Source organism: Bos taurus, chromosome 16 (assembly GCF_002263795.3).
Source record: "Bos taurus isolate L1 Dominette 01449 registration number 42190680 breed Hereford chromosome 16, ARS-UCD2.0, whole genome shotgun sequence".
In the NCBI taxonomy this organism is placed as follows: Eukaryota; Metazoa; Chordata; class Mammalia; order Artiodactyla; family Bovidae; genus Bos; species Bos taurus.
The window spans coordinates 40,714,632-40,731,672 of NC_037343.1; the positions used below are offsets into that span (position 1 = coordinate 40,714,632).

The 17,041-nt window shown below is 37.9% G+C and overlaps 1 protein-coding gene and 1 pseudogene across 1 annotated transcript; both read left to right on the top strand.

Annotated features, from left to right (window-relative positions):
• The first annotated feature begins 10,841 nt into the window (after window positions 1-10,841).
• On the top strand, window positions 10,842-11,594 carry LOC107133231 (UDP-N-acetylhexosamine pyrophosphorylase-like; annotated as a pseudogene).
• A 3,840-nt stretch (window positions 11,595-15,434) lies between these two features.
• LOC614226 (hsc70-interacting protein-like) lies at window positions 15,435-16,692 on the top strand. Its single transcript, XM_059875706.1, is given in 2 exon segments — window positions 15,435-15,713; window positions 15,715-16,692. Coding segments are annotated over 2 exon segments (1,062 nt in total). The 5' UTR covers window positions 15,435-15,462; the 3' UTR covers window positions 16,526-16,692.
• The last annotated feature ends 349 nt before the right edge of the window (window positions 16,693-17,041 follow it).

Consider the following 17,041-nt stretch of genomic DNA (forward strand, 5'->3'; position numbering starts at 1 on the left):
GAAGCCTAGCTGTAAAAAGCTATGTACTAGATGATTTCAAGTAAATAACATGCTGAAAAAGGTAAAACTACAGAGACCCTAAAAACATCAGTGGTTGTCTAGGAGGCTGTGGAATGGAGGTAAAAATAGGCAGAGCACAGAGGATTCTCAGGACAGCAAAAATAAAATATATTATCATCATGGATATATGTCATTATACATTTATCCAGATCCAGAGACTGTCCAACACCAAGAATAAAACCTAAGGTAGACTCTGAGTAATTACATTCTGTCAATGTAGGGTCATCCTTCATTTTATTTTTTTTTTTTCACCTTTCATTTTAAAATTTGTCATTCTGCAAATCTGTTTGCAGAGCAGCAATGGAGATGCAGACATAGAGAATGGACATGGACAAGGGTGGAAGAATATAGGGAGAGGGTGAGAAAAATGGAGACGAGTAGCATGGATACATATACACTAACATATAAATAGACAGCCAATGGGAATTTGTTGTATGACTCAGGGAACTCAAAATGGGGCTCTGTAATAACATAGAGGGGTGGGAATGAGCAAGAGGTGGGAGGGGGATTCGAGAGGGAGGGGGATATACATACACAGAGGAGAATGAAAAAGTTGGCCTAAAGCACAACATTCAGAAAACTAAGATCATGGCATCTGATCCCATCACTTCATTGGAAATAGATGGGGAAACAGTGGAAACAGTGTCAGACTATTTTGGGGGGGCTCCAAAATCACTGCAGATGGTGATTGTAGCCATGAAATTAAAAGACACTCCTTGGAAGGAAAGTTATGACCAACCTAGATAGCATATTCAAAAGCAGAGACATTACTTTGCCAACAAAGGTCCGTCTAGTCAAGGCTATGGTTTTTCCAGTGGTCATGTATGGATGTGAAAGTTGGACTGTGAAGAAAGCTAAGTGCTGAAGAATTGATGCTTTTGAACTGTGGTGTTAGAAAAGACTCTTGAGAGTCCCTTGGACTGCAAGGAGATCCAACCAGTCCATTCTAAAGGAGATCGGTCCTGGGTGTTCTTTGGAAGGACTGATGCTAAAGCTGAAATTCCAATACTTTGGCCATCTCATGCGAAGAGTTGACTCATTGGAAAAGACCCAAGAAAAATAGAAATGCTGATTTTATAACTTTGATCTCTATAGCCGCCAAATGGAATTTTCCTTCACCCAAGGAGGTGGTAAGATGTGGTAAAGATATTAATAATAAACATTAAAGTTGTCTAAGAAAAAAAAAAAAGGAAAAGACCCTGATGCTGGGAGGGATTGGGGGCAGGTGGAGAAGGGGACGACAGAGGATGAGATGGCTGGATGGCATCACTGACTCGATAGACATGAGTTTGGGTGAACTCCGGGAGTTGGTGATGGACAGGGAGGCCTGGCGTGCTGCAATTCATATGGTCGCAAAGAGTCGGACACGACTGACTGACTGGACTGAACTGAACTGAAGGCTAATTCAAGTTGATATATGACAGAAATCAAACCAATATTGTAAATCAATTAAAAATAAACTTTTTTAAAATAAAATCTGTAATTCTAACAAGTGATTTTGATAATGGGGAAAGATATGCATGGGTGGAAACAGGTGACATATGGCAAATCTCTGTGCCTCCCATTCAATTTTGTTGTAAATCTAAAACTGCACTAAAAAATAGTATTTTTAAAAAACACCCATACATACAAGAGAAAAAGTCCATGCACAGACTCAGGAAAGATGAATGCACAGTCTGAGAATACTTCAAGTCTTCATGCCAGGCTGATTGGCAAAGGTCTTGGCATTGAGTTAGTCCCCAAAGACAGGGAGTTGTGACTATTGTTTCAAATGCTTAATTCTCAACAAAATGAAAACACAACATGCCAAAACATATGTGATCAGGAAAAGGGCAATCTTAAAGGAAATATTTATAGCTGTAAGCAAATTAAAAAAGGAAAATTTCCAAATCAACCATCTAAAATTATACCTTAAGGAACTACAAGGAAAACAAACTAAACCCAAGGTTAGCAGAAGGAAGGAAATAATAAGGACTAGAGCAGAGAGAAGCAAAATAAAGAATAAAAAAGCAATAGAGAAAAATGAAACCAAGAGTTGGTTCATTTTAAAAAATTAACAAAACTGATAAATTGTTATCTTGGTTGACTAAGAAAAAAGAAAGACTCAAATAACTAAAATTAGAAATGAAGGATCAGACATTTCTACCAATTTTATAAAAAATATAAAGGATTATGAGAGTGTACTATGAACAACTGTACATAAATAAATTGAATAACCTAGGTGAAATGGACAAAAATCTAGAAACACACAGCCTAATGAGGAAATAGAAAAATATAAGCAAACTGGTAACTAGTAAAGAGATTGAATCGATAGTCAAAACCCTCTCCAAAAGAAAAGCTAAGGACCAAATTACCTCACTGGTGAATTCTATCAAACATTTAAATGATGAACACCATCCCCCTCAAACTCTTCCAGAAAACTAAAGAAAAGGAAATATTTCCAACTCATTTAAAGAGGGAAGCAGGGCTTTGCTATCAAAGCGAGGCAAATTCACTACAAGACTACAGACTCATATTCCTGATGAGCAGCAATGTAAAAGTCCTCAATAGAACACTAGCAAACAGAATTCACCAGTTACTAAAATAATTACATGTCAAGATCAAGTGGTATTTCTTCCTGGAAGGTAAGGATTATTCCAGTATGAAAAGCAATCAGTGTAATACAGGATGAAGGGGGAAAAGCACATGATCATTACAACTGATACAGAAAAGGCATTAGACAAAATTCAGTCCTTTCATGATAAAAACACTCAAACTAGGAGCAGAAGAAAACGGCCTCAACATCATAAAATTCATATACGAAAGGTCCTAGCTAATATCGAACTCGACAGTGAAAGAATCAAACTGTTTTATCTAAGATCAAGAACAAAACAAGGTTGTCCATTTTCACTACTTTTATTCAACAAAATACTGGAAGTTCAAGCCAGAGCAATTAAGGAAGAAAAATATAAAAGGCATTCAAATTGGAAAGAAAGTAGTAAAATTATCTGTCCTCAGACAACATGATCTTATTTTACAGAAATCTTTAAAGATTATGCACACATATCCTAACTTGTAGAATAAATAAATTTTAACAAATAGTTCTGATAGAAGAAAACAAAATTGCAGGACACAGAATCAATACACAAAAATCATTTGCATTTCCATACACTAACAGAGAACAATTCTAAAAGGAAATAAGGAAAACAATTCCAGGTAATAACATCTAAAAGAATAAAATACTTGGAATAAACATAACCAAGGAGATAAAAAATTTGTACACTGAAAACTACAAAATTACTTAGAGACATTAAAGAAGATGCTAACAAATAGAAAGATATTCAATATTCATGAACTGGAAATTTAATATTGTTCAGATGTGAAAACTACCAAAAGAGATCTACAGATTCAATACAATTTGTATCAAAATCCAAATGATGGTTTTTTTAAATTTTATTTTTGCAGAAATAGAACAATGTATCTTAAATTCATTTAGATACTCATATCAGATAAAATAGACTTTAAAACAAAGGCTGTGCAAAGAGACAAAGAAGGTCACTACATAATGATCAAAGGATCAATCCAAGAAGAAGATATAACAATTATAAATATATATGCACCCAACACGGGAGCACCACAGTACGTAAGACAAATGCTAACAAGTTTGAAAGGAGAAATTAACAATAACACAATAATAGTGGGAGACTTTAATACCCCACTTACACCTATGGATAGATCAACTAAACAGAAAATTAACAAGGAAACACAAACTTTAAACGATACAATAGACCAGTTAGACCTAATTGATATCTATAGGTCATTTCATCCCAAAACAATGAATTTCACCTTTTTCTCAAGCGCGCATGGAACCTTCTCCAGGATAGATCACATCCTGGGCCATAAAGCTAGCCTTGGTAAATTCAAAAAGATAGAAATCATTCCAAGCATTTTTTCTGACCACAATGCAGTAAGATTAGATCTCAATTACAGGAGAAAAACTATTAAAAATTCCAACATATGGAGGTTGAACAACACGCTGCTGAATAACCAACAAATCACAGAAGAAATCAAAAAAGAAATCAAAATTTGCATAGAAACGAATGAAAATGAAAACACAACAACCCAAAACCTGTGGGACACGGTAAAAGCAGTCCTAAGGGGAAAGTTCATAGCAATACAGGCACACCTCAAGAAACAAGAAAAAAGTCAAATAAATAACCTAACTCTACACCTAAAGCAACTAGAAAAGGAAGAAATGAAGAACCCCAGGGTTAGTAGAAGGAAAGAAATCTTAAAAATTAGAGCAGAAATAAATGCAAAAGAAACAAAAGAGACCATAGCAAAAATCAACAAAACCAAAAGCTGGTTCTTTGAAAGGATAAATAAAATTGACAAACCATTAGCCAGACTCATCAAGAAACAAAGGGAGAAAAATCAAATCAACAAAATTAGAAACGAAAATGGAGAGATCACAACAGACAACACAGAAATACAAAGGATCATAAGAGACTACTATCAACAATTATATGCCAATAAAATGGACAACGTGGAAGAAATGGACAAATTCTTAGAAAAGTACAACTTTCCAAAACTGGACCAGGAAGAAATAGAAAATCTTAACAGACCCATCACAAGCACGGAAATTGAAACTGTAATCAAAAATCTTCCAGCAAACAAAAGCCCCGGTCCAGACGGCTTCACAGCTGAATTCTACCAAAAATTTAGAGAAGAGCTAACACCTCTCCTGCTCAAACTCTTCCAGAAGATTGCAGAGGAAGGTAAACTTCCAAACTCATTCTATGAGGCCACCATCACCCTAATACCAAAACCTGACAAAGATCCCACAAAAAAAGAAAACTACAGGCCAATATCACTGATGAACATAGATGCAAAAATCCTTAACAAAATTCTAGCAATCAGAATCCAACAACACATTAAAAAGATCATACACCATGATCAAGTGGGCTTTATCCCAGGGATGCAAGGATTCTTCAATATCTGCAAATCAATCAATGTAATACACCACATTAACAAATTGAAAAATAAAAACCATATGATTATCTCAATAGATGCAGAGAAAGCCTTTGACAAAATTCAACATCCATTTATGATAAAAACTCTCCAGAAAGCAGGAATAGAAGGAACATACCTCAACATAATAAAAGCTATATATGACAAACCCACTGCAAACATTATCCTCAATGGTGAAAAATTGAAAGCATTTCCTCTAAAGTCAGGAACAAGACAAGGGTGCCCACTTTCACCATTACTATTCAACATAGTTTTGGAAGTTTTGGCCACAGCAATCAGAGCAGAAAAAGAAATAAAAGGAATCCAAATTGGAAAAGAAGAAGTAAAACTCTCACTATTTGCAGATGACATGATCCTCTACATAGAAAACCCTAAAGAGTCCACCAGAAAATTACTAGAAATAATCAATGACTACAGTAAAGTTGCAGGATATAAAATCAACACACAGAAATCCCTTGCATTCCTATACACTAATAATGAGAAAACAGAGAGAGAAATTAAGGAAACAATTCCATTCACCATTGCAACAGAAAGAATAAAATACTTAGGAATATATCTACCTAAAGAAACTAAAGACCTATATATAGAAAACTATAAAACACTTTTGAAAGAAATCAAAGAGGACACTAATAGATGGAGAAATATACCATGTTCATGGATTGGAAGAATCAATATAGTGAAAATGAGTATACTACCCAAAGCAATTTATAGATTCAATGCAATCCCTATCAAGCTACCAACAGTATTCTTCACAGAGCTAGAAAAAATAATTTCACAATTTGTATGGAAATACAAAAAACCTCGAATAGCCAAAGCGATCTTGAGAAAGAAGAATGGAACTGGAGGAATCAACCTACCTGACTTCAGGCTCTACTACAAAGCCACAGTTATCAAGACAGTATGGTACTGGCACAAAGACAGAAATATTGATCAATGGAATAAAATAGAAAGCCCAGAGATAAATCCACGCACATACGGACACCTTATCTTCGACAAAGGAGGCAAGAATATACAATGGATTAAAGACAATCTCTTTAACAAGTGGTGCTGGGAAATCTGGTCAACCACTTGTAAAAGAATGAAACTGGACCACTTTCTAACACCATACACAAAAATAAACTCAAAATGGATTAAAGATCTAAACGTAAGACCAGAAACTATAAAACTCCTAGAGGAGAACATAGGCAAAACACTCTCCGACATACATCACAGCAGGATCCTCTATGACCCACCTCCCAGAATATTGGAAATAAAAGCAAAAATAAACAAATGGGACCTAATTAACCTTAAAAGCTTCTGCACATCAAAGGAAACTATTAGCAAGGTGAAAAGACAGCCTTCAGAATGGGAGAAAATAATAGCAAATGAAGCAACCGACAAACAACTAATCTCAAAAATATACAAGCAACTCCTACAGCTCAACTCCAGAAAAATAAACGACCCAATCAAAAAATGGGCCAAAGAACTAAATAGACATTTCTCCAAAAAAGACATACAGATGGCTAACAAACACATGAAAAGATGCTCAACATCACTCATTATCAGAGAAATGCAAATCAAAACCACTATGAGGTACCATTTCACACCAGTCAGAATGGCTGCGATCCAAAAGTCTACAAATAATAAATGCTGGAGAGGGTGTGGAGAAAAGGGAACCCTCTTACACTGTTGGTGGGAATGCAAACTAGTACAGCCACTATGGAGAACAGTGTGGAGATTCCTTAAAAAACTGGAAATAGAACTGCCTTATGATCCAGCAACCCCACTGCTGGGCATACACACTGAGGAAACCAGAAGGGAAAGAGACACGTGTACCCCAATGTTCATCGCAGCACTGTTTATAATAGCCAAGACATGGAAGCAACCTAGATGTCCATCAGCAGATGAATGGATAAGAAAGCTGTGGTACATATACACAATGGAGTATTACTCAGCCATTAAAAAGAATACATTTGAATCAGTTCTAATGAGGTGGATGAAACTGGAGCCTATTATACAGAGTGAAGTAAGCCAGAAGGAAAAACATAAATACAGTATTCTAACGCATATATATGGAATTTAGAAAGATGGTAACAATAACCCTGTGTATGAGACAGCAAAAGAGACACTGATGTATAGAACAGTCTTATGGACTCTGTGGGAGAGGGAGAGGGTGGGAAGATTTGGGAGAATGACATTGTAACATGTAAAATATCATGTAAGAAACGAGTTGCCAGTCCAGGTTCAATGCACGATACTGGATGCTTGGGGCTGGTGCACTGGGACGACCCAGAGGGATGGTATGGGGAGGGAGGAGGGAGGAGGGTTCAGGATGGGGAACACATGTATACCTGTGGTGGATTCATTTTGATGTTTGGCAAAACTAATACAATTATGTAAAGTTTAAAAATAAAATAAAATTAAAACCAAAAAAAAAAAAAAAAAAATTCATTTAGAACTTCAAGGTACCCAGAATGGATAAAACACTCTTGAAAAGGAACAAAGTTGGAGGTCAGACACTTCCTATTTCAAAATTTATTACACAGCTATGGACATCAAAACAGTGTTGTATTGGCACTGTATATACACAAAGTGATGGAATAAACTAGAGAGCCCAGAAATAAACCCTAGCATATGGAAATGGCAACCCACTCCAGTATTCTTGCCTGGAGAATCCCATGGACAGAGGAGCCTGGCGGGTCAAGTCCACAGGGTAGCAAAGAGTTGGACACGACTTCACTTTCACTTTCACTTTATGTAATCAAATGATTTTTAATAAGGGTGCTAAGTCTGCACAATTGGGAAATGAGTCTCTTCAACAAATGGTACTGGGGAAACTGGACATTCACATTCGAAATAAGGAAGTTGGATCCTTATCCTATACTGTCAGCCTACGAGTCTCCTTGGGCCTACTGGTCACTGAGTATCTCTGTTTCCCTCAAAAGGTATGCACACTCAGTCCTTCACATTCTTATCTCTGCTGAAAACCTTCTCCCTCCTCTAAGAAACATCCATTCCTCCTTAAAGCCCAAATTAAATAAAAATTTCTCACCCTTGAAGTCTTCCCTGATGTTCCTAGGAATATACTGACACTTCCTACTCCAGACTTCTATAACTCTCTTCTCTTGTCTCTATCCCAACACATCAGTGAGGCCTGGTAGGTCTCTGGATGGGTTTGCCTCTCTCCCATGGCCCTGGGAGCACCTGGTAACATAGAATGTGAGCACCAATCTGTGTTAATGAGCTATATGTTCCTAGAGCTCATTATATCACCTAACACACAATAAGTGCTCAGAGATCTTAATTCATTGATTGGAAGACTTGAGAGAAGAAAAGTGATGTGTAGAAATAAAGAGCTGTATTACTATAACTGGCCTAGTTGACTTAATATCTGCAGTTCCTGTTTAGCACCAGCAAAATTTCTTGCTTTATAAAACACAAGTACTAGATAGCGACCCCCTGAAAGAGGCGAAGTGGATTATGGTTGCCACCATGACCTGGGATAATGTTTGGCACATGGTAGGCACTCAGTCAGCGTGGAAGAAAGGAAGAGAAGTGAATGAGGGCACGAGGAAAGAAGGAGGAAGAAGGCTAGGAAAGGAAGAAATATCAGAAATATGCCTCTAGAGTCTATAACCTACTAAATCAAAGGATCCAGATGCCTAATCATCATGGAATTGGGCTTTCACTTAAGTGGGGAGCCCAAGAGCCTACTAAGTTTATTCTTCAGATGGAAAAAACTGACTGGTCCAAGCCTCCACAATGAGAAAGTGGTAGAGTCAAAATTCAACTTGACTGTCTCCAAAGACTGTGCTGTGCTCCTTTTTCATAACAACCTGACTACATACCTACCCATGCTTTCTTCATCGTTCACTGGCTTATATATAGTTAACACATGCCTGGTGGCTCAGCCAGTAAAGAATCTGCCTGTAAAGCAGGAGACCCAGGTTCAATCCCTGGGTCAGGAATATCCCCTGGAGAAGAGAATGGCTACCCAAGAGAATTGCCTGGAGAATTCCACGAACAGAGGAACCTGGTAGGCTCCAGTCCGTGGGGTCACAAAGAGTCAGACACGACTGAGCAACTAATGCTTAAAAGGAATTTACTGTATGCTAGACACTTCTCCAAGTGCTCTGCAAGTATTAAATCACTGAATCTTACGATGGTGAGGTATCATTACTGGTCACATTTTACAGATGAAGAAACTGAGACAGAGAATTCAAGATCTCACTTTATAGGTGAGAAAACTGAAACAAAGAAATTAGTTTCCCCAGAGTCAGACTGTTAGTGGCAAAGCAGGACCCAATTCCAATAGTATGAATTTAAATGTCTATGTATTGAGTCTTTAAACCATCTCTATTTTTGTTACAAAAATAATCCTTTGGTAAACTGAATAGTACTTCCTACTTGTTAGTCAAGAGATTGATAATAACACTGAGATTATAACCTAGGATTAATTGTCCTGCTTGCCTTGGGTCTATTATATCTGCTTTTTAAAAATCTATTCTATGGTCAGAGACAATCTTGATTTTTCCATTTGAAAATTATTTCTATACTACTTCTAAATTATAGGGTAAATCAGATGAGAAAGTATAGAAGAACCCACATGGATTACTTTCTTACTTCAGAAAAAAATTCATAAAGATATGCCCATATTTTTAAGCGATAAACACAGAGATGCCAAGTGAATTTAGTTCTCATTCTAACGCCAATCAATTGGTACTGGCTTCTTGGAGCTGTATGCTGAACAGGTTCTAAAACCCTGTTCTGCTACAAATAAGTATGGTAGTAGTGGCTTAGTTGCTAAATCATGTCTGACTTTTGCAGCCCCATGGATTATAGCCTGCCCGGCTCATCTGTCCATGGGATTTCCCAGGCAAGAGTACTGGAGTGGGCTGCCATTTTCTTCACCAAAAGAAAGTTTAATTTTTAAATTATTCAGAAAACCATAAACAACTTTCTGACTTCCCAGTGGCTTTCTTCCTCCTCTGTATGAAGGGCCTTTAAGCTCTAGCTGCAAAGATGCACTTTTTCCAGTCAGCAACTCACCATAAACAGATTCAAACTCAGAAGAGTATTTAAGGATTAAAAACTCAAAGTGGTCCATCTTAAAGAAATAAACTAATCTTGAAGGATAAAAAATAGATTTTCATTTAATTTTCACAATTTGATGAAACAAGGATTATGTTTATCTATTTTGTACATAAGCAAAGTGAGGCACATAGAAGTCAAATGGATTGACAATTGGTCATGTAGCTTCCTGTAAGTAGCAAGAGGAAGAGCTGAAATTGGAACCCTAGTATGACTGTGGACAAAGGCCATCCTACTTTCAGTTCAAGAGTCATTAGGACACCAAACAGAAAAGATGGGCGTTATCAGATAGAGGATGATATTTGAGCAATGTGTTTGGCTCTAAACTCTGACAGCCATTGCAAAAGGGAAGCAAATGTGTTAAGTGATGAAGTTTTCATTTTCTTGTATTTAAGACACCAAATCATCTGCAAGAAAGAAAAAAGAAAGGAAATCATTTCCTGGACCCATCTCTATGAGTGACATGTAGATAACATCTGACAATAACTTCTACTGTTTTTACATATGACTTTAAAATGCTGTCCAAGGCAACCACTCACTGCAGCAAAGGGTGGATGGAGTGACTGGGGCTGTCAATCCACCCCTCACCCCCAGCTTCCAACCTGCCCTGCTGCCCCGGCCCCAGATGAGGGTATACACTTGGAGCGGGAGTTGGCACTGGATGCCAATGAGTGGCCATGCCAAAGGAGCCAGAGCCAGGAGGAGCCGCCTCAGGCTGAGGGAGGTTTACAGCTGTAGAAACTATACCCCAGTTATCAAAAAACCTGACTCCCAGAACATGATGAATGTTAATGACCTCAAACTCAGGATGTCCAAAGCTGGACAAAAACACCTGCTACACTTCTGGAAGGAGATGGAAAAAAGCCCAACAGGTAGAACTTTATGCAGAGCTCCAGGCCATGAAATTTGAGGAGCTGAACTTCTTTTACCAAAAGATGACTGATTGATTTAATCATTCTTCCAGAGAAAGTGGATGCTTGAATGGAACCTGTCCCTTGAGAGGTATTGGGCAGGGATACCAGGGATCCAAATCAGCTGCAGGCCTGGGAAACTGAAGGACAAGGACTTTTCCAGATTTCTTGGAACAAAGTGGCAGTTCTTCTAGCTGGTGGGCAGGGGACAAGGCCTAGTGTTGCATGTCCCTACGGGATGTATGATGTTGGTTTGCCATCCTGTAAGACACTTTTCAGATTCAATCAGAGTGTATCCTGAGGCTTCAACAGTTAGCTGAATAATATCATGGCAACAAATTCATCTTTTTGCGGTATATAATAACCAGTGAAAGAACAATGGAATCCACAAAGTTTATGGTATATGAAGTATTAGGGGAAGATGAGTTTTCCCCACTGAAGGACAAAGACAGTCAGAATGGACAACTCTACTACTGCAAGGCATGTTTTGATGTCCCTCCATCATTGTTGGGTCTTCAATGCAAGAGGCCATGTCATAGATGAAGTTGGCTCTCGCCTCCCAGCAATTCCCCACTTGAAGGGTGCCAATGATGCACCAATCCAATGTAAAATCTCTCCTCTTATTTCCTATCCTGGAGAAGGACCAAAAAGTTATATGACAGAGAGAGAATTCCATGCACCTTTAATCACTGATGAGAATGGAGTCCAAGAAGAATGGTATATGAGCCAGATACCAAGTTCTCCCATAATAAGAATACCTTTTATTTTCGGTTGACTGATCATAAACCTATAGGACCTCATGTGAAATACTCAAGTTTTAATATCCACAAGCTTTCATTTTGCTTGTTGAATACTCACAACTACTCCATATTCCCTAAGATCCAGGTGACTGAACTTCAGAAAACATTTTTATAATTCTCAACTGACTGAAGGTCTTATTTACATTTTTCAATTGTATAACTTTTTTTCTAAGCTAAGGAAAATATTGGCCATCTAAGAAATTTCCTGCAGTTTACGTATTGTCAGGATGTTTTAACATCTCTTTACTTGGAGCTGAAAGCACTTGTTTTGGAAGTTGTACATAGTGAAAATATGTGATTGTACATGTTGAAAGGTTTCCATGGTACTATAAGTTTATTTTACCAAAAATAAAATTAAGAAAAAATAATAAAATGCTGTCCAAATGTACATAAGGGCTCTTTATAAAGGCAGAAGTATAATGTATAAAATGTCAGATGAAAGCCATTCTACTGAAGTTGATAGTGGGATCCAAGTGAATTAGTTCCCAGGAAAAAAATGAAAGAATCTACACTTTGATAAAAGCCAGAAAATTTGAAGGCCTGCCTACTCTTGTGCTGACAAATTGCATTAGGTCATTTTGTATATACATATGACTCAGTGGTGAGTGAGAAATATAAAAAGGGGAGAACTGTACTTTGTTCATCTTATTGCATCTGAAAGACAATGAGGTAAGCAAACAAATATACTATAGTCTAGTGATCATTTCTAAGCTAGACTTTTAACTAATAGGGATCTATTTCCCTTTGTGGGAAAGTATAAGTATGGCTTCCAAAGCCACAGACTTTCTAGTTGGCTTTTAAATGTTTTTCTGAATCATAACTAGCTTAAATGGGAAAAAAAAAAAAGAAGTAGACAATTTCCAAGCATTCACAAGCCTGAGTAAATAAATTTCACACTAACTGAAGGAAGTGAAAGCTTTTTTTATTCCTGTTTTTAACTATAAGAAATATTTTTCCTTTCTGAGTAGTTGATGGGATACCCAATTTCCAGAACTGTGACAAGACTTGATAAAGTCATCTGACTCACAGTGCTACTGAGTGCAAGTGGAAACTGCTCTATGGACCACAGAAATCAAACATTTATAAATTCTTGGTACCAGCTCTAGAAAATCAGGTGACACCAGACACTCTTTGCAGTACACAATATAAAGGATCTTCCCCTTACATCACATATCAGTGCCCATTTCCTATATTTATCAACAAGGAATAAATTATGTACATGTTTAATTGCCCTAGAAAATAAGAGGTTCCGGCAGTAACCTAGAAGGCAGTAAGACAGAAAGCGAGAGAAGTCATTCTTGTAAATAAAGCACATAGTATTTCCCATGTGATGAGATGGCATGCCAAGAAATTACTGCGTATTTATCTGTAGAAAGGACTCAACTCCAGATTTTCTACAGTTTTCACTGAGACTGCTTTTGTTTATTTTTTCCCACAAAGGTAAACAGTGTGCTATCAGAAAAACATGAACTGTTTGGTTCAAATTAGTGGTTTTATTGTCTTCAGATAAATACTCAAGAGTGAAATTACTGGATCCTATGGTATCTCTGTTTTTCATTTTTTGAGGGACTCCTATACTGTTTTCCATAGTGGCTGCACCAATTTACATTCCTACCAGAAGTGCATGATTGTTGGTGATCTGTATGTCTTCTTTGGAAAATGTATATTCAGGTCCTCAGCCCATTTTTTAATCAGATCATTTGGGTTTTTTTTTTTTATGTTGAGTTATATGAGTTCCTTATATATTGTGAATATTATCTCTTATCAGACAAGGCATTTACAAATACTTTCTCCCATTCGGTAGGTTGTCTTTTTTGTTTTGTTGATAGTTTCCTTCACTGTGCAAAAGCTTTTAGGTTTGATTAGATCCCATTTGTTCACGTTAGCTTTTGTTTTCTTTGCCTTAGGAGAACAGATACAAAAAAATACTACCATGATTTATGTTCGAGAGTGTTCCACCCATGTTTTCTTCAACAATGACACAAGAAGTTTGTAATCAAATTGGGGAAATGTAATTTATAAGAGCACCATTTCCAGACATGTCTCTGAGCTTTCACATGACTGATTATTTCCTCCTTCTTTAAAAATTCTTCTCTTAGTTTCTGTCCTACTTCACATCTTTTTTTCATCCGCTTTATTATTTAAGGTGGGTTCCTCTTTCCTAGCCATGCCTACAATATTGGCATTCATTGATATTTGGTCTACGGTCCTTTTCTCTTCCCTTATGGCCACTCTTTGCAGCCAAAGCTGGAGAAGCTCTATACAGTCAGCAAAAACAAGACTAGGAGCTGCGGCTCAGATCATGAACTCCTTATTGCCAAATTCAGACTTAAAGTGAAGAAACTAGAGGGAACCACTAAACTATTCAGATATGACCTAAATCAAATCCCTTATGATTATACAGTGGAAGTGACAAATAGATTCAAAGGATTAGATCTGATAGACAGAGTGCCTGAAGAACTATGGACAGAGGTTCGTGACATTGTACAGGAGGCAGTGATCAAGACCATTTCCAAGAAAAAGAAACGCAAAAAGGCAAAATGGTTGTCTGAGGAGGCCTTACATGTAGCTGAGAAAAGAAGAGAAGCTAAAGGCAAAGGAAAAAAGGAAAGATAAACCCATTTGAATGCAGAGTTTCAAAGAATAGCAAGGAGAGAGAAGAAAGCCTCCCTCAGTGGTCAGTGCAAAGAAATGGAGGAAAACAATAGAATGGGAAAGACTAGATATCTCTTCAAGAAAATCAGAGATACCAAGGAAATTTTTCATGCAAAGATGGGCACAATAAAGGAGAAAAGTGGTATGGACCTAATAAAAACAGAAGATATTAAAGAAGAGGTGGCAAGAATACACAGAAGAACTATACAAAAAGGATCTACATGACCTAGAAAGCCATGATGGTGTGATCATTCACCTAGAGCCAGACATCCTGGAATATGCAGTCAAGTGGGCCTTAGGAAGCATCACTACAAACAAAGCTAGTGGAGGTGACAGAATGTCAGTTAAGCTATTTCAAATCTTAAAAGATGATGCTGTGAAAGTTCAGTTCAGTTCAGTTCAGTCTCTCAGTTGTGTCAGACCCTTTGGGACCCCATGGACTACAGCATGCCAAGCCTCTCTGTCCAACAACAACTCCCAGAGTTTACTCAAACTCATGTCCATTCAGTAGGTGATAACATCCAACCATCTCATCCTCTGTCATCCCCTTCTCCTCCTGCCTTCAATCTTTCCCAGCATCAGGGTCTTTTCCAATGAGTCAGCTCATCGCAACAGGTGGCCAAATTATTGGAGTTTCAGCTTCACATTAGTCCTTCCAATGAATATTCAGGACCAATTTCCTTTAGGATGGACCACTTGGATCTCCTTTCAGTCCAGGGACTCTTAAAGTCTTCTCCAACACCATAGTTCAAAAGCATCAATTCTTCAGCACTCAGCTTTCTTTATAGTCCAACTCTCACATCCATACATGACTACTGGAAAAACCATGGCTTTGACTAGATGGACTTTTGTTGGCAAAGTAATGTCTCTGCTTTTTAAAAATTAAAAAAAAATTAATTTACTGGAATCGGGCCGCCGCCCTCACCGCGCCCGCCGCCTCCCGCCACTGCTAAACTATGGACCCCCGCAAAGTGAGCGAGCTTCGAGCCTTCGTGAAAATGTGTAAGCAGGACCTGAGCGTTGTGCACACTGAGGAAATGCGCTTCCTGGGGGAGTGGGTGGAGAGCATGGGGGGTAAACTGCCACCTGCTGCTCATGAAACTAAATTGGAAGAAAATACCAAGGAAGAAAACACAGATAGTAAGAAGGCGGAGGAAAACATAAAGACAGACGAACCGTCAAGTGAGGAAAGTGATCTAGAAATTGACAATGATTGAACCAGACACTGATGCACCTCAAGAAATGGGAGGAAAAAAAAAAAAAGAAATGGGAGATGAAAATGTAGAGATAACTGAGGAGATGATGGATCAGGCAAATGATAAAAAAGTGGCTGCCATTGATGCCCTAAATGATGGTGAACTACAGAAAGCCATTGACTTGTTCACAGATGCCATTAAGCTAAATCCTCGTTTGGCTATTCTGTATGCCAAGAGAGCCAGTGTCTTCATCAAATTACAGAAGCCAAATGCTGCCATCCGAGACTGTGACAGAGCTATTGAAATAAATCCTGATTCAGCTCAGCCATACAAGTGGCGAGGGAAAGCGCACAGACTTCTGGGCCATTGGGAAGAAGCTGCCCGTGATCTTGCCCTTGCATGTAAGCTGGATTATGATGAAGATGCTAGTGCAATGCTGAAGGAAGTTCAACCAAGGGCCCAGAAAATTGCTGAACATCGGAGAAAGTATGAGCGAAAACGTGAAGAGCGTGAGATCAAAGAAAGAATAGAAAGGGTTAAGAAGGCTTGGGAAGAACATGAGAGAGCCCAGAGGGAGGAAGAAGCCAGAAGACAATCAGGATCTCAGTATGGCTCTTTTCCAGGTGGCTTTCCTGGGGGAATGCCTGGCCTCAATGAAATTCTTAGTGATCCAGAGGTCCTTGCAGCCATGCAGGATCCAAAAGTTATGGTGGCCTTCCAGGATGTGGCCCAGAACCCGGCAAATATGTCAAAATATCAGAGCAACCCAAAGGTTATGAATCTCATCAGTAAATTGTCGGCCAAATTTGGGGGTCAAGCATAATGCCCTTCTGACATAAAGCCCTGCTGGAGGAAAAGCAACTTAGATCACCTAATGGATGTTGCAATAATACAAACCAGTGTACCTCTGACCTTCTCATGAAGAAAGCTGGGGTGCTTTGAAGATAATCCCTACCCCTTTGCCCCAAATGCAGCTGAAAACATTTTACAGCAGTTTGCCATTAGGGTATTCATTCAGATAATGTTTTCCTACTAGAAATGTAAAACTTTAAGCAATTTTTAAACCTTAAAAATATTTAAAATTAAAAAGGTGTATTAACCCGTACATTTTTCTTTACTAATGATTTTGATTTTTTCCTTTGAATTAATTAGGCAAGTAAGATACATCAGTGTGGAAGATTTATTGTTACAAGTTTGAGTGAAATAAAGATTTGTTAGTGGGAGGCAAATACAGCATTTAAATAGATAAAGTTTGAATTGGAAAAAAAAATTAATGTAAAAAATAAATAAATAAACTGAACAAAAGTAGGTGAATGGCCTTGGTCCTAAAGGCCATAAT